Source organism: Microtus oregoni, unplaced genomic scaffold (genome assembly GCF_018167655.1).
Source record: "Microtus oregoni isolate MIOR12 unplaced genomic scaffold, Mior012 000005F_ref0000423, whole genome shotgun sequence".
Lineage (NCBI taxonomy): Eukaryota > Metazoa > Chordata > Mammalia > Rodentia > Cricetidae > Microtus > Microtus oregoni.
Genome location: NW_024543064.1, coordinates 29388131 through 29410346, shown reverse-complemented (window position 1 = coordinate 29410346; position 22216 = coordinate 29388131). Strand labels below are relative to the sequence as shown.

The following is a 22216-nucleotide window of genomic DNA, read 5'->3' as shown; positions in this document are numbered from 1 at the left end:
TCTTCATGACCGTGTCCCACTCAGCAAAGCCATACTCTACCTCAGGGCTGAGGAGCTGGAGGTCAGGACAATGGCTGTCCCTGACATGTGTGCCAGCTTTACTGTTTACCAACCAGGGTTTGTCATAACAGCGAGAGAACTGAAGTGGAGTCTGTGGAATGGAAATCCAAAGGGAAGGGCGGGAACAATTGAAAAATCGAACAGAAAAGGGAGTAAATTGGGGGAGGGGGACGACAACACTAAATTTTAAAGAAACAGAAACAAATAAAATACACGTAAGTCCAATAGGCCGAGATGGAGCAGGTAGAAAGATATTCTTCACCTATAGCTCGCTGTACCAACAAGCTCATCTGTCAGTCCAGCTGCACAGACAGTACCTAGACTTTCCAAACCAGTGACTTAACTCTGGACAAGCTCCAACTCAAAATGGGAGTAAGATGGAAGAATCATTTCTGATATAACCAGCCTGAATATGCATTTTACAAAATCCCTCAAGAGTGGTGATCTGTGCACTGTGGGGGTTTGGGCAGAGTTGCTCTACATTTTTATGTTCTTTTCCTTGCTAGTCTTCTCAGGGGCTGCCCATCAATGAACATCTACCAAGGTGGGAATGGGAAAGGACAGCACAAAGGAGGTCAGCACACACCTTGGTCCCGCTCGCTGGGGTGGCTGGAGAAGAAGGCATGGACGTACAGCTGTGATTACTCTGACTAGCACTTGAGCTGGAACGGGTGGGAGAAGCTGCTCGGGAAGAAGGCTTGGACCTTCGACCCCGTGATCGGAATGGAGTCATTCCCTGGGATGCCCCTTCTGGCAGGATGAATTTTTCTCGAAGCTCTATGTTAGTTCTGCCTCGTGCTAAAAAGAAAACAAACATACATACATGCATATAGTCAATTATCTTAAAAATGTATCTTGGATAGTCATACAGTTGCTTGACCCCACAATAACAGTAGGGTATGCATAGGTTTTATACCACCTATGGATTCTTTAAAAACAGCTTTGTCATGTTCTGACCCACAGCAGATACACGGGCTAAGATCTTAGCTTGCTCTAACGAGCAAGCCTATCAACAGAGGACCACCCACTCTGCTGTCATCATCTGGCTTTGCTGCTATCCCCTGGGGTAAGCAAACTGTAGCTGCCAAGGAGACACAGATGCAATAGGACACAAGCCTCTGACCTTAATCAAACTCCTGTTTTCTCTCTCATAGACATGTGTACTTTTTGCTGAATTTTTGCAAGACATACGGTAATGATATAGTGGAGAAAAGTGGCATCAAGACTCTTCCATTTGAATTCTGTTGATAACAATCCTAATGAAAGGGGTCCAGGAAGCCAGGACAGTAAAGATGAGGACAGATTCTTTAAGAAGTAAACATGTAAGGAGAGAGAAAGACCAAGACCATGCACAAAACTGCGGGTGAGAATCTGTTAGGTAAAAAGCTGAGAGCAGCAGAAAGCTGGAAGAGCGACTGCAGCAGGAGAGGAACTTGAAGGGGAAGACTTGGGAATAGTAGTGAAGGCTAACCAGTGCTACTTCAGGGTCTTCTGGAGCTGTGAGACCAGACCTTCAAATACAGATGCAGTCAGAGCTATCAAGTACAGTCAGAACAAATGTTGGTGTTAAAGACACCGCTAATTTAAAAGAAATACTTCCTCCTGAAAAGATCCTTTGATTTCTCACTGGACAATGCCCTGTAGTAACCCTGGACCTGCTTGTCTACTCTAGACGGTTCATTTTAAGACTGTATTATACCTATTTAGCAGGCAGTAGAGGAGTTCTAATTGAGTAAACATTTGATAGTTCCCTTCTAAACATACTGCCTGAGGGAAGAAAAAAAATCATCAGAGGATACAAGAGGAAGCCTTGGGAATGGTAACTAGTTGGGGACAGCCACATTTAAAATGTTTTAGAAAAGGCAATAGGCAGGTGGTAGCATGAACGAGTACTTCATAGACTGAGGCAAGGAAGATGCTTCAGCCCATGAGTTTGAGACTAGCTTGGGCAAAGGGAGCAAAATTCCATCTCACCAAACATAAAGAGGACAATCTATAGTAACAGAATGATAAGATTATATTCCTCCCCACACTACAATTTATACAGTATTACCACATGCAATACTACAATCGATTTTCAGAAGCATCTTTATCTCAGTAGACAAAGGAATGGAAGAGCCTACAAAGACTGGTTAAGTCACAGCAGAGGTAGCCTGTTTGTTAGCTATTCTCTTTACCCTGCCTCCATGACATTCCTGGCCATTCTCTTTAAGGCATCACCCACATCAGCTTATCTCCATGGCATTTGCTGGGTAAAGGTCTACTCATAACAAGACCTCCTTGGAGCTCCAGAAGCCAAGTAAACACCAGGTATGGAGGTGTGCACCTGTAACTCCAGAGCTACGGAGAGGGGTAAGCAGATCCTGGGGGCTCACTGGGTAGTCAGCCTAGTCCAAACAGAAAGCTCCGGGTTTAGTGAGATATCCCAATGCCAGCCTTTGGTTTTTACAAGCTTTAGCACACCTGCACCCTTTCTCTAACAAAAACAAAAGTTGCTCATTCTTATGGCCTATAGCAGGCACATCATGATTAACATACTGGCATATCTTCATTTCTCTGAGCGACTGTATACATACTTTTAATGCAAAAATATCAGGACCATACCTCCATTTCCTGTGTCTCTCATGTTAAATTCCACCTAACTTCAAGGTATAATTTCATCATATATGTCACTTTACTGGTTAAATGCTGCATTTCTAGTTTGTTAAGTTTTAAAAATACAGCTTCTAAAATATTTTTGTACATATTCTGACACTTCCTAAGGATAAATTTATACAAGTAGCTTTTCTGGGGGAGGGGGAGACATTTTCTTCAGAGGTGTAACCACTTGTTGTCTATGCTCCTTCAGTAACCCTAATTAAACTCTGGTTCAATGGGTGCACACTTGCACATGTGTGCACACCCACACACAAAGTTCTAAGCCAAGTATTTTTAGGATGGGTACAAGTGCCTTGTCTGCATATACGTATAGGTATATGTGTGTCTAATGACTGTGGAGGTCAGAAGAGGGGAATCCCCTAGAAACAGAGCCATCAGATGAGTTCTGGGAACTGAAAACGCTGTGTCCTCTGTAAGAGTTAACTCCAGCTGCAGAGCAGGATCTCTAGCTCCTTATTTTTACTTGTGTGTGTGTGTGTGTGTGTGTGTGTGTGTGTGTGTGTGAGAGAGAGAGAGAGAGAGAGAGGGGGGGAGGAAGGGAGAGAGGGAGCGAGACTGAGAATGTCTGTGTGCACATGAATGCAGGTGCTCACAGAAGACAGAAGAGAGCATTAGGATCCTCTGGAGCTTGACTTATAGGCAGTTGTAAGTCTCCTAATGTGGGTGGGAACTGAACTCTGATCCTCTAAAAGGGCATTATATGCTCTTAACTGCTGACCCAGCCATTTCTCCAGTCCTGAAAACCACCTTTTAAAATCTCCATAAATGATTTCTAGATCTTTACTAGCTGAGGGAAGTAACAGCTAACCCTTTAAAATATACACAGTACATTAGGCACAGGTGTACCGGTTTCTAAGAGCAGAAAAACGGCACAGTGTGCATGTGTAAGTGGGAGGAACACTTTGGGGTCAGTTTTCTCCTTCCACTGTGTGGGTCCAGGCATCAAGCTTGGTATCAAGTGCCTTTATCTGCTGAACCATCTCATCTCACTAGACCTAGCAGCACTGTTTTTATCTCCACCCAAAGCCTTATGTATGATCTTTGCACAAAGACAAACAAGACCCACTATGGCAGTATCAGAAAACTGTAGAAACAGCAAACCCATCTTTAGTGGAATATGATTATTTTTTTAAGTTTGGCTAAACCAACACATGATTTGAGATTTTTTTTTTTTTTTTTTTTTTTTTTTTTTTGGTTTTTCGAGACAGGGTTTCTCTGTGGCTTTGGAGCCTGTCCTGGAACTAGCTCTGTAGACCAGGCTGGTCTCGAACTCACAGAGATCCACCTGCCTCTGCCTCCCGAGTGCTGGGATTAAAGGCCTGCGCTACCACCGCCCGGCTATGATTTGAGATTGTTTATCATTTCAGTAGCTATGTAAAAGAAGTAACAAAAGATTTGGGATTAATAATCTTGTCACTTATTCTATGATGTCCTCAGTATGTTATCTTCTATAGTTCACAGGCACAAAGACTACAATAGCAGTTGGCCCTACAGAAGCCCTGGATAGGTCCTTATCCACTCTGTCTATTTTTTGATGAAGGGTCGGTCTTACTATGTAGCTTAGGCTACCATTCTTGATCCTTCTTCTTCTGCCTTAAATACTGGAATTACAGCAAATACTACCAGCCCAGCAAGTAACTTATCGTCTTGATGTCCCTCCAGCTTCCTGCTAGGCCCTCTAGCCCTTGGGTGTTTTTCTAGCACTGTTCTGACAGGACAAGATTTTGCCCACTGATGGCAGCTACTGAAAGCTGCCGGTAAGTTCTATTTCAGTCAATGGACAGAAGTTGATCGCCAAGCTGCAAGGTGGCATTCTTGGAGACCTGGAGTGTCTTACCTTTGCTCTGAAAGATGAAGAAGAGGGCCACCAGTTCCCACAGAAAATAGCTACTAGACTGCCCTCCCAAATGTCCTTGGGTTTCCGATTTTTACTGAGGAAGATCAAGCAGGCAGTATTCTTCCAGCCGGCAGCTTGTGAATAGAGCAGGCAGCAAACAGGCAACCAGGGGTTATAAATGCCACATGCAGCGCCGCTGTTGCTTAGCCTAACTTTTTACACGATGGGAAAAATGGGACCATGGTAGATTTAGAGAACACTGTTTTGTTGTTTTTACAGAGATAAGGTTAAAAAGATGTGTATGTTGTTCCTCATTTAAAGCAGTGAAAAGATTCTTAAATCAAGGACACTGGTTCATGATAAAATTAAATACTAAAACTAAATAAAACTCAAATTTAAAAACTTCTGAGCAATCATTTACTCCCCAGCTATTATTCTGGCTTGTTGGAGTAGATGCAGAATGAATCAAAGAGAAGAAATTTATAGATACTCATATACTCATGTGAGAACCATACCCTATAGGTTTCTCTAAATCTTTCAGAATGATTAAAAACTACTCCCAAAGAAGTTATGTAACTGTACTGCAAACATTTATTTTTGCTTAGTTTATGAATAAGCTTTAATAACCTAATTGCACAGGCTGGACCAACTAAACACGCAGGGGACATGCAAGAGAATAGGGTGGTGGTCAGGACCACTGCTCAAAAGCCTGGCTGGTCCTTAAGTTACTTAAAATTTCCATACCTCAAGCTCCTACTCTATAAAATGGAGATAACAGAATCTACACCTCATAGGATGAATATGAGATGCAATTGTGTTTTTATTTGTAAAGTACTTATGTAGAGATATTTATTTATTTTTATTTACTTATTCTTAATGTAGAGGTATTTAGTAAATAGTATTAAATTCTGTGGATACCATCTCATTAGAGATAGCCAAGGCAGTGGACATCAGAGAGCCAAGAGATGTTACAGTTTTGGAAGCAAAGCCATTCTCAAAGGACAGGTGAAGAGGGACAAAGCATAAAAGCCAACCTATGGGAGACTGACTGGAAATCGAAGAGCTGGAATCAGAACGCTTTATTTTACTTCCGGGATGATGAACTGTAATAAAAAAGATGTAAACACAAAGACAGAGCAGGAAACACAGAAACCAGTCAAGGAAGACAGAGAGCTGGGGCTCCTGTGTACCCACATGCAGTTCTAACAGGAAAAAGGAGAGGACATGGCTGGGCAGGATGTAGCAGCTGGGATCTGGCCATTTGTTCCCTTGCTGCAGCTGTGACTACCAGATGCTCAAGCTAAGTTCCCGTTTTCTTTTGCCTGGGGGTGGTTGTCTTTTCCTGTCTTGTTTAGGCAACCGTCTGTGGGGCTGTAGGCATATGTCCTTTAGCTTCCCCCCATTAAGGATGGTCACCAGCCCTCTGCATGGGAGGGGTTCTGAGTCTCAGTCAAAGAATTACAAACTAGAGGATCAGAGGCTTTAAGAAGAGCCCTAAAGTGTACACAAGGCTTCCCTCTAGGTTAGTGCTAATGTCACAAACATAAATAGGTAAAATCCAATAGATTCTTTTTCTGTTTTGGAGACAGGGTGTCATTCTAGCTCAGGCTGGTTTTGAACTTGCTATGAACCTGAGGATGACTTTCAACACTTTATCTCCTGCTGCCACCTCACAAATATGAAAGCTTGGATACCAACAAATTCTTTTTTTTTTTTTTTTTTTTTTTTTTTTTGGTTTTTTCGAGACAGGGTTTCTCTGTGGCTTTGGAGCCTGTCCTGGAACTAGCTCTGTAGACCAGGCTGGTCTCGAACTCACAGAGATCCGCCTGCCTCTGCCTCCCGAGTGCTGGGATTAAAGGCGTGCGCCACCAACGCCCGGCACCAACAAATTCTTAATTCTCATTCCTGTGTTCTTTCCTGACAGCTTTAGCTTCTTCAGGTTTTTCTACCTGAAACTCCGGGTTCTAATCTGGGCTGGATGATACAATATCAGACACCTTAATAACAAGACAAAAATCAGAAAGACCCACCATCAATGCTTCCCAGAAAAATCAGTACGGGTTGATCATATATCCTTCCATGTAATGTGGGGTGCTTCCTTACCTCGGCAGGGATCGTTTTTCACTAAGAACTCATCCAAGGCCATCCATCCTCCACCAACACGGACCATCACAGTGCTGCGCAGAATACGGACCAGCCGCAACTGCTGAGAATCCCCAAACTGGAATCAAGGGGAAATTCAGTTAACAGGAGCACCTCAGTGTAGATTTATATTCCCCCCACACTCCCAAAGCAGACTGTATTCAGACAGGAATGATGTGGCAGTCGGGGAAGAATTTAGAACTCAATTTTGCATTTTTACATTGTCAGAAAAAGGTCAGCGAACAGAAAACCAGAAAGACTACCTATGAGCTACTGTCATGATATCCTTCTACTGGGATAAAAATTAGCTTCTGATGGCTACATCCTGGCTCCTGTACCACAGGTAAAGGAGGCAAGAAGGACATCCATTTGCTCACTTGGATTCTTCTGAAGGTTCTGCCGAAGGGAGCACCCCACACTGTTATATTTATTTCTTTAAAGAATGGGGATCAACTTCTGAATACAGTGTGCTGGAAAGTTAAATGGATGGCAGCAAATACTAAGTCAAGCATTAAAAAGACTCTTGCAAAGCATCCTCATTACAAGCTTAGGAAGAAGTTTGGTTTCTGTTCATCCGGTTCTCAGAAGTAAACCCTGTATGAACTCTGATTGTGATGTCACCAGGAGAAAAAATTTTCAAGCTGAATAAATGATTAGATGGAATTAAAATTTAGTCGAGGAAACAGAAATTTTAATCTCTTATCATGATTAGAAACAGTGTTCAATAATCATTCTGGACCTTAGAAAAAGGTAAGACGGGTTTTTTATTGTCTCCACTCCTAATCTCCTACTTCCCAGTTCTACCTTAATATTTGGAGCTTCCCAGTGTACACACCACCTTTTCCCAAAATGAAGCAAAAAAAAAAAAAAAAAAAAGAAGCATACTAAGATTTAAAAACAAATACCAGACCAAAAGTCAAAGAAATAGAATTCCTAAGGCTATTAAGGAGACTGTTTGGGGCAGGTAAGTAAAAAGAAGGACTTAACCTCTTAACTAGGATTTTCAAAGTTATAGAAGAGTTATAACTTTGAAACAGGGAGAAAAACTGAAATTGCAAGAAAGGACGTTTGAGGAGGACACACAGCCATCCTCCTCGGTAATAATAAACAGTGGCTATTGGTTATCTCTGCAGTCCTCTGCTGCTCTGGCTCAGGTGCACTATGTACACAGGAAGACGCTTGGAAAGTGCTTTCTCTTCCCTCCCCAGCCATTTACTCCAAAAACAAATGCTTACAGCATTTGTCTCCCACAGCACTTAAATGTTTGCACAAAGTGGTCCGAGTGACAGCATGGTGGAGCAGAACCAGCACTCCTCTCAGCTGGAGGGAAAAAGACCCTTTCTGGAAAGGCAGCTATTCCCTACCTTGGAGGGAACAGGCCTGATGTGCCATTAGTAACCTGAGCTATTTTGGGTTTTCTCTGAATAAGTGAGGGCTGAAAGGATGAGCACCTGTGTGGCTCCCAGAGTCAAAGGGAAGGGGTGGTCTGGAAATACTAAACCCTCTAGTTTGTTACCCACTGACCTCAGGGTTGCCTTTCCTTAGTATCTCCCCAAAGCTGTTGGAAAGATTCTAATTTGTTAGAATTACTAAACACTCCAGGGAGTGGGGGGCTATACAGCTCTAGAGGCCTGCAGAACAAGTCTGGGGAAGAGCCACAGAGAACTCAGGCAGTATCTTGCCAGTCACTGTTTCCTTCTCTCACTGGGAATTAAGTTCTTATGATATCAGCTGTGTGAGCGTGGCATGCAACCTTTGAGGCCTCCACTACAACATGTATAAAACGGACTTCATAATTCTGTTCACAATATTAGAGCGACTCACCAAATCCTCCCCAGGTTAATGGAGTAGTAGAGTAGGTGTCAGTGTGTCATCAAAGGGACCCTATCTAATAGGTGCAGTCATCAGAAGCACACAAGCTGGGTGCTTGACTGTAATTATTATTAACTAGTTGTAGCATTGGGGACAGACTCTAAGGACGTGTAAGGCAAATGTTCTATCACTGAGATACACTATTAGTTTTTTATTTTTATTTTCAAAATTTGAAACAGGGACCCGTCAACTTTCCAAAGCTAGCTTCAAACTTGCCTCCCAAGGAGCTAGGTTTTCACAGTTATAAGGAAGATATTATGCCCAGCTCATGAGGATTTATTTAAAACCAACTTGACTGTTCTCAATCTTATATTTTTCTAGTCTTTGTTCTTCCCACTGGCCCAGAATATTACTGTAGTTAGTGATTATTGTAGTAATTTATTTAACAGTGATTTAGGACTTCAAATTAACTCTTAGTGTTTCTAACTTCCTGTCAGATTTCATTCATGCAACTTCCTTTCACATTTGAGAGACAGCACCCAAGAACCCTCAAAAGAAATCTCAGAGGTTAGAGTTGCCAAGTGGAGTCAAGACTTTCAATACTTTGTGAAAATCTAACTTGAACTCATTTCATTTGGGCAGAAGTCAACTACGTTTTCCACATTATAAATTATAATTTGTATTTTAAAATGTAAATATAAAGACCTGCAACTATTAAGTTAGTACTTAGATAATATTAAGATATCCTCAGAACTTTTTCACTCAAGTATACATTAGAAAATTTGTATTAAAAGATTGGTAATGAATCAGAACTAAGCCAATGGTACTCTGACCCCAAATACAGAAGTGTAAGTCCAGGCTCTTTACAGGTGGAATGGATGTTATCAGAGCCTTGATATTCATGAGTCATAATAGTAATAACTCAGTGCAGCACAATATCATTGTTTTTAGCCAGCCTAATTTGGAATGGCAAAATTCATTTTTTAAAAAAATATAAAATTGTATCTTTTTGCTGATAAGACAGCTTTGTGATAATAGCTTTGTTAGCAGTTTCTCCACTTGGTAAGATAACCAGATGTGACCCAGGCATGCTTCCAGAAGATTATGTCCTTTCCCCACAGCAAAGAACAGGCAACATCAGCTACAAAGACCACATCCACCAAAAGGACATTGCAAGGCACACTGTACCTGATTGCCGAGGAAGAACTATAGACAGTAAGAGTAAAGGATGCAGGGGGAAAAAGAGAACATTTTTGTCAAGTTAACACTAAGACACAGCAATTTTATCATATTACTAATCTAAGTACACACTGATCACATTCTTACTGAGCATCGACACGGAAAAGATTTTACAACTAAAGCCTGAACTCTCCATCTTGTGTTTTTTTTGTCAACCCATTTTACTCACTGGTAATAACTCCAAACAAAACAACAACAAAAATAAACACAAGAAAACAAAACCCAAGATTGAAGATAGAGCTTACTAAGTGCTCTGGGCTGGGTAAAAGGCAGAGCTACCTGCCCTCTTCAGCTAAAAACAGCAAGAACTTGGTGCACTCAGGACATCCCAACCACAGGTGAGCCCAGGGTTTTGTACATGCTGTGCAAGCACTTTCCTCTTGAGCTACAGCTTTAGCCTCTGAGGACATTTTTGAGTTCCTAATGGAACCTGGATTGTCCTGTGTTTTCAACTGAAGATTGTCATCTAAGTCTTCTTTGCTAACTATAATTTTTTTCTTGAAATTTTAGGGCTCCTTGACAAGCTGATGAACAGTTAAGGAGACCTGGTTTAGGTCTCTACTACACCCCTGACTCTAGTCCCAAGAGAAGCTAAGACAGAAGTATACTTTACTGTTTGTTTCTTCTGGCCATTCCTAACAAGTCTTTCCAGAGAAGGAGACCTCCTCAGTGCATGTGGGTTGCAGCTGTAGCCCAGCTCAGCACAGGAACAGTAATGTGCTGGGGCCTTGACACATCATCGTCCAGGAGAGTGGGAGTACTTACGTTTGCAATGACCAGTTCTTGGGTATAAAGCAATCACTCTTTCTTTTTTAAGTGAAAAAATTAGAACAAAGGAAAATGTGTATGTGCAAAAACACATCAGAGGACATTTTTTGGGTGTATGCTTCTCCTTTTACCATGTGGATCCTAGGACTTGAACCCAGGTTGTTAGGCTTGGTGGCAAGTACCTTTACATGCTGAACCATCTCCAGCTCCTCATCCCTACTTAAAAAAAATTTGAGGTAATTTTGTGATATAGATGTGGGGAGCTGGAACTTACTATGTAGAGTTGACCTTGAATTTACAATGATCCTTTTGCCTTTGCCTCCCAACTTGTGTGGTTACAGGAAGATTACCAGGCTCTGCTCCATGAGTCTTGATAAAACTATTTCCCAAGGTCCCTTATCCTCACTCCCCTGAAGACCTAGGTCAGCAGTGAGAATGAGAGCTCTAAAATGGTAAGTTTTCCTTTTTTTCTTTTCTTTCTTTCTTTTTTTTTTTTTTTTTTTTGGTTTTTCAAGACAGGGTTTCTCTGTAGTTTTGGAGCCTGTCCTGGAACTAACAGTTGTAGACCAGGCTGGCCTCGAACTCACAGAGATCCTCCTATCTCTGCCTCTCAAGTGCTGAGGTTAAAAGTGTGTGCCACCACCGCCAGGCTAAATGTTTTCTATCTTCTCAAATATAAACTATGGTCTCCCTGGAAAATGGTAACTTTTCAGATGAAATTACACAGGGCATGAAACTGGACACCTAAGAATGAATGCCCATGGGTTCCAGGCCTCTGGAGGCAGCAGGAATGAAAAGGCAGGACGACACAGGAGGAAACGACCTCCGCAGATGGTGGGTTTGTTTTCTCTTCCTTACCCGGTATTTATTCTCTCCAATCTGTTCCACCTGAAATCTTTTTGCACACTTGCACTGTGCCACTTGTCTTGTGACCTGTTGGTTGTGAACAGCAAAATGGTGTAAGGGCAGAGAAGGACTTTCTGTTTTAAATGTAAACAGAGAAGCTAGTCATTATTATTATTATTTTTAAAGAGTTTTGCTTTTTGCCTTTGGAAACAGGATCTCACTCTGAAGTCCAGGCGGTCCTAGAACTTGCTATGCAAACTACCCTGGTCCCCAACTCAGAAAGATCTTGTCTGCCTTTGTCTTCTAGTTGCTGGGATTAAAGGCCTCTGCCTGGTTCATCTTAGGCATTTAATACATGTGTTCATCTTTTACTCAAAATTTAACCCTTCTTGAGATAAGAGATACTGAGAAAAAAAAAAACCACAAGATGAAAGAAATATTCTTCATCATTGTTTCAAAATTCTTTAGAGGAAAAGCGCTAATACAAACCTATCAAAATCAAATGACCAATAAAGTAAATCATGAACTGAACGAAATTTCTACATAGAAATTTCCTGGGATCAGTTTCTTTCCACATTTGTGGTTCCAGGGACTGAATCAGGTCATGACAAGCACTTTTCCCCACTGAGCCATCGACACAGCCATGATACAGTTCACCCCTTACTGCTGCATTTGAAGCCCACCTGACCCCTATGGACCTTACAGCACTATAGACGTGAGTATTAGAGTCGGAGCTATCCTCTAGACCAAGCGGGAACTCAGTCGTCAAAGGCCTTCTAGAGTCTGCTGAAACACTGCTCTAAGTGATTGCTTCCCAAACTGATTCACATCCAAATTCAGTTCTCCATACCTCATCTTCAATTTTATCTGCATCAGTTGTTGGTCGATAGGCATCCTTGTTGGGATGTAGGGCAGCCACAAATTCATAGTAGTCAATGTAGCCATCCCCGTCTCTGTCAAAAATGTCAGCCACAGCCGTCATCTCTAACTTGGTGGTAGGAAACTCTGGAGAGAAGAAACCATGATTTAAAACAATAAAACATATGCGGCTGGTTGGCAATTATACAAGTACCTGAAGAAAAAGAATTCTATCTTGATCTTTTCCTAGACAACAACAAAACTACCACATATCTACTCTAGAAAATTCAGGAGACAACAAATTTTAAAGACACAAATCATTGGCTCAGCTTTAAGAGTACTGTTGCTCTTGTAGAGGGCCCAGGTTCAATTCCCAGCACCCACATGGTGGTTCACAACCATCTACAACTACAGATCCAGGGATCTGATGCCCTCCTCTGACTTCCAAGGGCACCAAGCATATGTACATACAGGCAAAAAACTCACACATAACATAAAGCGAATAAATCTAATTTTAAAAAGATACAAATCATTTAAAAATTGTATCACCCAAGGAGTAGTCACTGCTGACTTTTAAATGTTTTTACCTACACACCCCTCACCTTTTTTGTATGTTTTGTTTTCTGAGACAGGGTTTCATATAACCCAGCCTGGCCAAGGATGACATTAAACTTCTGATCTTCCCTGCCATTACTTCCAAAGTGCTGGGATCAGAGATATAGACAAGCATAACCAGTTTATGGGGTACTGAGGGTAAGATCTATGGCTTCATACAAGCTACACAAGCACTTTAATAAGAGTAATATTTCCAGAGGCCTTCCCCATTTTAAAAACAAAAAGTAGTATCAGACTTTAAATATAGTAAAAAAATACAAACTAAAACAATATTACAACCATCCATAGAATTATCACTCATCTTAAGATTTATTTAGGCCAGCCCTGTTGGATGCTTAAAATGATGTCATAAAATAGTGTTGCTTTGGAATAGCATCCTGTCCTGTTTAAACTTCACAATCATGTTTGAACTCTTTCTATTCCTACTGAAAGGAGATTCTTCCATTCATGAAAACAACGGATCACACTCAGCAGAGAGCTTCTTCCCTCAAACTACAGTTCTTAAGAAATACCAATTTACCACAATGTTACAACTTCTACCAAGTGTGAGGAATCTAGATGTGACCTATGTGTAGAGTGAGAATCCACTTACTGGATGCTAAAATGCCGTCGATGAACTCCTGACGCGTTATCTTCCCATCCTGGTCCTTGTCAATACGCCGGAAGAAATCCATGACTCGAGATTTTTTGTGATTCATCCAACGCATATACTTTTTCCTCCAGACATCAAAGTCAAAGTTGGCGAATTCCTTTAACTAGATGGAAGTCAGAGATATCCGTAAGTCTTGCTTTTCTGACTCGAGAGCATATCTAAATTCTCAGACATCCAGTAAAGCCATGCAGGCCTTCCAGGGGACACCAACAATGTTATCTACGCTCACTGGTGAAAGCACCATCTGCCTCCTTCACTCAAAGCCTATATATTATATAACAAGCTGTGATATAATGGGGGAGCAGGAAAAAGAATAACTGCAAAACAACTTTGGAAAATAAGGAGCAGGCAGAACAAGAATTGGGAGAGCCAGTCTTGCTTTCTCTTTGGACTGTTCCAAGATCATCTACTTAGATGTAAGGGATGGATTCTGTCTTGAAGGGAAAGCCTCAGCACCCTCTCTTAGGCTGCATGGGAAGGCACTATAAACACACACAGGAACCACATCAAGAGGCTCATGTTTCCCATCATTTTCTGAGATCTTACAGATTGAGATGGAAAGCATTAAGAATGCAACCCTACATCCAAGCATGTTTCTTTGGAATTTCACCAGAGGGAGCAAATGCCCACACAACATCTCTACTAAGTAGTTGGACTGGTGGAAAGCAGGCCTGTATAAAGATAGGGCAGGGTTTTCTTTAGCTACTTGGACCATGTTAGTGATTCACAGAATGACTTAACAGCACAACATTTTCCCCTTTGGTCTTTCAAACTAAAAGTTAGAAGGAATGGGGAAAGGGGGAGGCGGCAACCAATGTGCTTAAAATGCAACTGACCTATGGAAGTAACAACAACAACAAAAAAACACAGAACACTCACTTCTGGGCATAGCTGCTTTGATATGCACAAACAAAAGAATATAAAAGATATTAGATGCTTGTGTTAGAAAGGAGGAAGTGCAGTACCGTGTATCTTACATGAGAGTTCAGAACTGACTTGCTTTTCCTGATCTATTCTAAGACTAACAAGAAACAAGATTATAAAAAGTTGCTCTTCTTTCATAGCTGTGGAATACCTACCTACCTTTCTACCTTCCTATGACAGGAAGACAGCATCACTAACAAGGCTTTTTTTTTTTGGGGGGGGGGGGTCCTGGGTCAGAATTTTTCTGTGTAGCCCTGACTATTCTAGAACTCATTTGTAGACCAGGGTGACCACAAACTCAGAGATCCACTTGTCTCTGCCTGAGTGCTAGGATTATAAGCATGTGCCACCATGCCTAACTCCCCTTTTATACAAACTACACATTTAGAAGCAACCTTGGAAGCTTTGTTTCTAAAACTGAATTATAGTAAGCTGCTGAGGAAACTCAGACCACAGACCTCCCTCTTGTATGGAAGGTCTGATTTATAGTTTTATACCATATGGCTCAGATTTCTTTTGTTTGAATGGGCTGATTTTACTTCTGAGAAGTGGATAAAGGCACACAGCGAGCTCTAAAGGATGGTGTTTACCTCCTCTAGTCTGTCCAAGGCATCATTCAGCTTCCGCTGGCGTTCCAGTGCTAACAGCCATACTTGCTGCCAGCGGGCAGAGAGCTGGTTGATTCGTGGATTTTTTGCTTCAGATTGTGAGAGGATTGGCATGGGAGGAGGTGTGGGTTGACTCAAGGACTTTCCTAAGTGGAAAAATAATCACAAGATTAGAAATGCTTTTGTCAGTCCATAAAGAAACAGCTGTATGCTTGGCTATATATCGAGTTTGAGGCTAGCTTTGGGATAGATGAGACACTGCCTCAAAAAATCAAGAAAAGAAAGTACTGTATATATGAACTAATGTTTTACACTAATAATCTACTTCACAACCAAGAAGAAACACGGGAACAGAGGCATACTAACTCCAGAACCACTGCCTCTCCTCTAAACCAGCGAAGAATACCCACCTCTGCACACACCCAGTCAATTAGGCTTTACTTTAGAGACCCAAGGACACATCAACTCAGAAAACGCAGTGGATTCCATTAGGGCTTATTTACAATTAGACCAGTGCAATGTAAACACAACAATGAAAGGCCACTGTTAAATAACAGAACAGGCTTCACCACCTCGAAGCTTCTTATTAATCAATAAAAATAAATAAACAAATAAAGTATAACTAGTCATTGTTAGAAAAGTAAAGTTTCAAAATGAGAGATTATTGTCTAGAGTCAACATGAACACAGCTCTCGCAATGGCACTGTGAAGCCCCATCTGCGATTAGCAGAAGGAAGCAACCTAAACTAGTGGGCTGGAAACATACTGCTACCACCGCGGGGCTTCTCGATGAAAGGAGCATGGGCAGGCTCTGCAGTCTTCCTCTTATATGTCTTGGTGACCCGGTCCACATCAGGTTGTTTGCGTGTCATCTCCTCCATGAATGACTGATAAATATAAGAAATTAGTTAAGAAAATTCAGACTTTTTTTAATCTAAAATGGAAAGTCTTTACTAACAAAGGCCAACCCATGGTAGACTGCCCAGGTGACAGATTGCCTGTGTAACTTCTTACCCCTTAACAAAAAACTAAATTGGGCCGGGAGTATAACTCAATGGTAAAGTATTTGCTCAGCATATATATGGCCCTGGACTGAAACACACTACACACAGAAAGCAAAAAGAGAGGGGGCAGACAGATACATATGGAGAATGACTGACCAAAGCATTTGATTAGGACTAAAGACTGAAGGAGGAAGAGAAGAGATGGTCTCTGCCTTCAAGGAACTCACAGCCGAGTGATGAAAACCAAGAAGTTAATGTTAAATGTTACACAGCTATGCAGAGAAGACCTGAGTAAGTGACAACAGAGTGGCCTGGGACTGAACTGCTGAGGAACACAGGGCAGTTCTGATGGACGGTCTGGACAGACACAGAAGCCTGACAGTGCTGTACACCAGGACTCTTCATTTCATTTAGTGGCGAGAGGGTACAATCAAAGGATTAGCAAGAAGTGGGGCTGGAGAGGTAGGCAGGGGATCCCAAAGGCCCATGTTCAGCTGTGGAATTAGGATTTTCTCAAGACCAATAGGGGGCAAGTGAAGGATTTTAACATGATCCGATCTATGCTTGAGAGGAATTATTCTTCCTTTAGTACAGAAGGCAGAGTGACAGGAGATTGGCTAGGACTACTTTTTCTATCTCTGTGATAAAATGCTGTCAGGCCAATAGGTTTCTGGCTCCAGCAAAGGTCAGGCTTCTAAGCTGGGCTCTAAGATTTCACTTCTGGTGAACTTCCCAGTGCAATGCCTGTGAAACTGTGAGTGGATACTCCATGGGGCAAACTTCATCTTCAAAATAAGGCTCTAAACTGTTTGTGCTAGTGGCCTCCAAGAACAGCTGGAGCCAGAAAAATAAATAAACAAATAAATAAATAAAGGAGTCTTTTTTTTTTTTAATTTCTTTTTTTGGTTTTTTTGAGACAGGGTTTCTCTATGTAGCTTTGGAGCCTGTACTGGTACTCTCTCTGTAGCCCAGGCTGGCCTTGAACTCACAGAGATCTGCCTGCCTCTGCCTCCTGAGTGCTGGGATTGAAGGTGTGTGCCACCACCACCCAGCTGAAAATAGAGTCTTCAATCCTACAAATACAAGGAACTAAACTGTCAAGAAAAACAAATGAACACGGCAGAGGATCCATGAGAGCTCCCCATGAGAACTGCAAAACTATCAGCTATAGCAGTATCTCAAAGCACAACACCTCAATATTGAGGAAATCGTGATTTCTGCCTGATGACACCCTAAGATGCTAACCCACGCCATGACTTCTAACGCATGAAAACTTATAAACAGAGCTGATGCAAATTGCTAAGTCTGTAGTGGTAGATACAGTAAGGATGGGAATATGGTCCACAACACACAGAAGACACAGAGAAGCAAGATACCTGATGCTCAGTGATAAGAGCTTTAACTCGGTCTATATTCTGAGGGATAGGCTCCTGATCCCGCTGGATTAGGGTGGTCTCAGCCCACTGGATCCAGGCTAAGAGTTCTTCCAGGAGCTCAGCATTAGCCACCAGTTCTGACAGAGCTGCTTCCAGGCGTTGCTGGTGTTGTTTTGCCCATGTCAGGACCTGTAGAGAGAGAAAGAAAACATGACCTCTTTCAGAAAAGCACATCTTTTTGATGGTTTCAAAGCTACCTAATCATACACCTTTTACTCAGAGGAAGGACCAATTTAAGGAACCAAGAGATTCCTCTCTGACTTCAGCTGACAAAGCTCAAGCTGGGAGGTAGAAAAAGGAGTCATTTCTGCCAAAAGCAAACCTAATACATTCTATTTGACACAAACGTCTCAGGAAGGAAGGAAGCAAAACATAAGGTGTCCGCAGAAGCTAGTGACGAGCACCTCACTGTACCTACCAGCCACTCAAAAGGGCCTTTATCTGATGGACTCACTGTGACTCCGACTCACCTCCTCAAAGCGAGCTCGAATGATGGTGATCCAGTGTTTGATGGTCGTGATGCAATCAGGATGGCAGACAGCCAGGATAACTTCTCCCATCGCCACTGCTGTGTTCACATCCACCCGTTTTTCTTCTACTTTCTTCATGAACTCCTACATAAACATGAGCCAAAACCAAAAACTTGACAAATCTACCTATCAGTACCATGAGTTTATATTAAAAGAAGAAACATTTCATTGTTTCTTCCTATGTGTTAACACAGGCCTTGAAATTGCAGGGTAACTCCCTGTAAGCAGCCACAGTGTTGAGACACTGGGATGAAGCTAATGCTACAGGAGACCACAGAAATCTAAAGGCAACAAGAACAAGCAATAGTCGACAAAGAAAAATGGAAGCAGTTGAAAGCAACCTGGCAGAGTGAAAATGTAGGCTGCATACATGGTTATGACGGGACTACTAAATTCATTGGAGCCCTCATGTGAGCAGTTTGCTGTGTTTGTGAAAAAGCCTGTTTGTATGCAGGTGTGACTAACATGGTGTATCCAGGTCAAAAGTGTGGGAATGATGCTCACTTAGAGATGACACAGAGACTAGGGACAATGGTGTACCTCTATTCCCTCTGCTCCAGTTCTCATTTCCATTTTATTAACACATTTTATGTGTATGAATATTTTGCTTGTATGTATATGCACCATGTGTGTGCCTGATACTGGAAGAGGCCAGAAGAGGGTATTGGATCTCCTGGAATGGAGTTAAAGACAGCTATGAGCTACCATGTGGATGTTAGAATCTTTGAAAAGCAGTATTCTTAACTGCTGAGACATCTCTCCAGACCTTTGATTTTTGTATTTAAAGTATTTTTTTTTAGAAAAATGATGATAGCTGTAAAGCTCTAATATTTAAAAATTCCTACCACAATAGAATTTGACAACAAAACTAAAATTAAAATAGAGAGATAACATTAAACATTTCCTCCTTCATTAGAGCTGATTGAGGCCCCACAGACCATGTTTTATTCTACAGCATGCTAAGTGGTTTTAGAAGATCAGATAAGGACCAAAAAGTTAGCAACATAAGCGAGGTCAGATAAAGGCATGTACAGGTGAGAAGTAAAATGGAGTTGGGTATGATAACACACTTACAGTCCTAGCACCTGGGAGGTTGAGGTAGGGTGTTTGGAAGTTCAATGGTACATAAGACCCCATCTCAAAATCTAGCCAACCAACAAACAAAACTTAGAAAAGGAAATGTTCTGCATTTCCTTTTAGAACCTGTGTGGTTTTACTTGTTTAATTGGGTTTGATTACCAGTACCTCCATGTTAGTCCACAACTATCTGTAACTCCAGGTCTTGGGAATCTGATCTGGTTCTCTTACACACCAGCCATGCATAAGGTGCACAGACGTACACGTAGGTAAAACCATATACATAAAATAAAAATAAATACATCTTAAAAAATATAAAGCCAAGGGGCTGGAGAGATGGCTCAGAGGTTAAGAGTACTGTCTGCTCTTCCAGAGGTCCTGAGTTCAATTCCCAGCAACCACATGGTGGCTCCAAACCATCTGAAAGGAGGTCTGACACCCTCCTCTGGCGTGTGGGTATGAGGCAGAAAGTTGTATACATAATAAATAAATCTTAAAAAAATATAAATATATATAGATAGAGAGAGAGAGAGAGAGAGAGAGAGAGAGAGAGAGCGCCAATATGAGTGAGTTGTATACAAATGAATGAATGCTGATGACAGGCATCACAAAGCTTCAGGTTTCTGCTGGGTACACACACAGCCCACTCTGGTTTTTCTTTTCATGAGGTCTGACGTTTACAAGCAAGTCCTGCTTTTTGTTAGTGGTGGGGCAATTCTCACCATGGTCGAGTAGCACAGATCATCAAACCTTGAGGCTAGGCTACCTTGTGCGTGTCAATGAGAGACTGTAGGGACTCTGTGTCATCAGGAAGGGCCCCTCGGAAGCGAAGTGTTTGCTCTGCTTCAGAAAGCCACTCCAACAGCATATGGACTGTGTCCCGAAACTCTTCTGCCTGAAACAACAAGCACAAGAAGATCTGGACTCCCTCTGTGCCTGAGGCACCAGACACCAAAAGCATGCTGGAAAAGTATCTAGATCACACTCTACCAGGGACATTTGATGCCCCTGTCCAATGACAAGAAGGTCACTTTAATTTGTAGACCTTTGAAAAAACAGTACAATGACTGATCAAAGTCCCACAGAATGTTCAGATTATCAACTTTATTTTTGTTCCAAGACCGTGGGACTTCATTGTCCTGGTAAAGAAAAACTAAGACCCATATGCTCAGGTCTCCTACAAATTTATCTTACCTGTTTTAAGGCCTGCTCAAGTCGGCTTTGCTTGGAAACAGAGAGTTTGCACACAGTATCCCAGCGAGTACTCAGTTCCTGGAGCTGCCCCTTGACCCACGTTGTGTCGTCCCTACTGTTCTCAATCAGCTCTCTGCCTGAACGCTTTAGGACCTGAACAGTGCCCGTTCGCTTTCCCAGTTCTTTTTGGAAAACCTAGTTAAAGAAGAAATGAGAATTAGTTTCTTTTTAAATTTTTAAATACTTATTTTATTTTGTGTATGAGTGCAGTGTCTGTAGTTTGTACGCCATGTGCACGCTTAGTGCCCATAAAGGCTAGAAGAGGGTGTCAGATCTCGGAACTGGAAATATGGTAGTGAGCCACCATATAGGTGCTGAGAACTGAACGAAAAGTGCTCTTAACTGGGGAGCAATCTCTCCAGCCCTGTGTCTGACACGTGTTTTGTAATCTGCTTGGTAGGTTCTTATCATGTGTCTTCACTATGCACAGCAAGGCAGAATGGCATGTCAAAGAGAACAAACAGGTGACTCTCAAGAAGCCTGCACTACCAACCCCTTTATCCCTTAATGCCTGGGCTTAAATTTATATTCAACCTGTTTCTCAGCAAACTCCAACTTTGCTTTAAAAAAAAAAAAAAAAAAAAAAAACCAAGGGCTACACAACACAGTAAAACACAGTCTACAAACCAAACCAAACCAAACCAAACAACCACAACAAAAATAGGAAGCAGAGGCAGGTGGATCTCTGAGTTTTGGGGCCAGCCTGACCTACAAAGCCAGTTCCAGCAAGAGCTGTCTTCAAAAACACCCCCCCCCCCCCAACCAAAAACCAGAAGCTGTAGCTGTTAGTTCAGACGTTCTGATTCTCTTGACTCTAGAAATGATTCTTAATCTGAAAAGTTTCTAGAATGGAGGGGAACAGTAAGAACCTATCTGGAGTCCAGAGAATGTGGTACGTTATACTTAGTCCTGTTTTTGATGATGTGTCAGGTCTTTCCTTCCTCCATGTGGGTTCCAGGGATTGAACTTGGGCTATCAGCCTTGGCAGCAAGCACCATCACCTGTCAAGCTATCTCATTAGCCCATAGAATGTGATATAATTTCAAAGCAAAGTAGAATGTTTTGTGTTAAAACAGGAGACCATTATACAGCTCAACACAACAGGCATAGGACAGAGAACTGGTGGTATACAAGGTGGTAGGCTTGTTACTATATAAAGTGCTTAGGAAAAATCTCCCATTTCCATTTTAGGTGTTAGTGGGAATGGATTTCTTAATAGTCTTCCTCTGAATTTTAATTTCATTTGTGACTCAACCAAGAGACAAACAGGGAGAAGCTCTTCACATACTGCCAAATCTGAATCAAACCAATTTTGGTAAATTCTTTGTGACTGATGCAGAATCCCAACAAGTTTTTTTTTCTTTTTTGCAAGGGGGTTTCTCTGTATCCCTGGCTATCCTGGAAACAGGCTAGCCTTGAACTACAGAGATTAAAGGCCATGTACCACCACACATGGTCAAAAGTTTGTTTAGACACAGAGGACAAAGGGCTGCTCCTCCACATCAGGCATTTATGCTTCTCCGGATGGTCAACACAAAGCAGAAGATGAAAAAAAAAAAAAAAAAAACCAAACCAAAAAGACTTTGCTTCCCAAGAAGTCAATTTCTACTCCTCACCTTATGGGCATCCATGAGGTTCATGACAAGGTCAAGGTCCCCGTGTACAGGCTGGTCCTCAGCCAACTGTGGCTCCACCTTGTACAACCAGTCGACTAAGGCCTGCAAAGCATCCATGAACTGTCCTGAAAACAGTAAGGCTTCTTCCAACTTGTGCTGCCTAAGAAAGGCATACAAAATTCAGGGATTTAAAAAACAGAAGAAATGCTCACAATCCTGACTGCTGAAATGGAATACTGCTTAAACTCTGTAAGGTTCTATGTAAAGAAATGAGAGAAAT

General features: G+C 41.8%; 1 protein-coding gene across 22 annotated transcripts in view; it reads right to left on the bottom strand.

Annotated features, from left to right (window-relative positions):
- The window catches only part of Macf1 (microtubule actin crosslinking factor 1), a 338997-nt gene that overhangs the window by 4761 nt on the left and 312020 nt on the right, over positions 1 to 22216 (bottom strand). For 8 of the 22 annotated variants that reach the window (XM_041651076.1, XM_041651081.1, XM_041651085.1 and 5 more), the window contains 16 exons: positions 21937 to 22096; positions 20261 to 20455; positions 19833 to 19961; positions 17930 to 18073; positions 17400 to 17588; positions 15786 to 15906; positions 15002 to 15165; positions 14367 to 14381; positions 13428 to 13590; positions 12213 to 12367; positions 11375 to 11449; positions 9698 to 9715; positions 6659 to 6776; positions 5590 to 5658; positions 647 to 858; positions 41 to 151 (listed from right to left, as the gene is read on the bottom strand). In XM_041651076.1, the coding sequence (XP_041507010.1) occupies positions 41 to 151; positions 647 to 858; positions 5590 to 5658; positions 6659 to 6776; positions 9698 to 9715; positions 11375 to 11449; positions 12213 to 12367; positions 13428 to 13590; positions 14367 to 14381; positions 15002 to 15165; positions 15786 to 15906; positions 17400 to 17588; positions 17930 to 18073; positions 19833 to 19961; positions 20261 to 20455; positions 21937 to 22096 (2038 nt within the window). The remainder of the gene's footprint in view (positions 1 to 40; positions 152 to 646; positions 859 to 5589; positions 5659 to 6658; positions 6777 to 9697; positions 9716 to 11374; positions 11450 to 12212; positions 12368 to 13427; positions 13591 to 14366; positions 14382 to 15001; positions 15166 to 15785; positions 15907 to 17399; positions 17589 to 17929; positions 18074 to 19832; positions 19962 to 20260; positions 20456 to 21936; positions 22097 to 22216) is intronic. The other 14 variants (XM_041651082.1, XM_041651092.1, XM_041651097.1 and 11 more) reach the window with 11 other exon arrangements.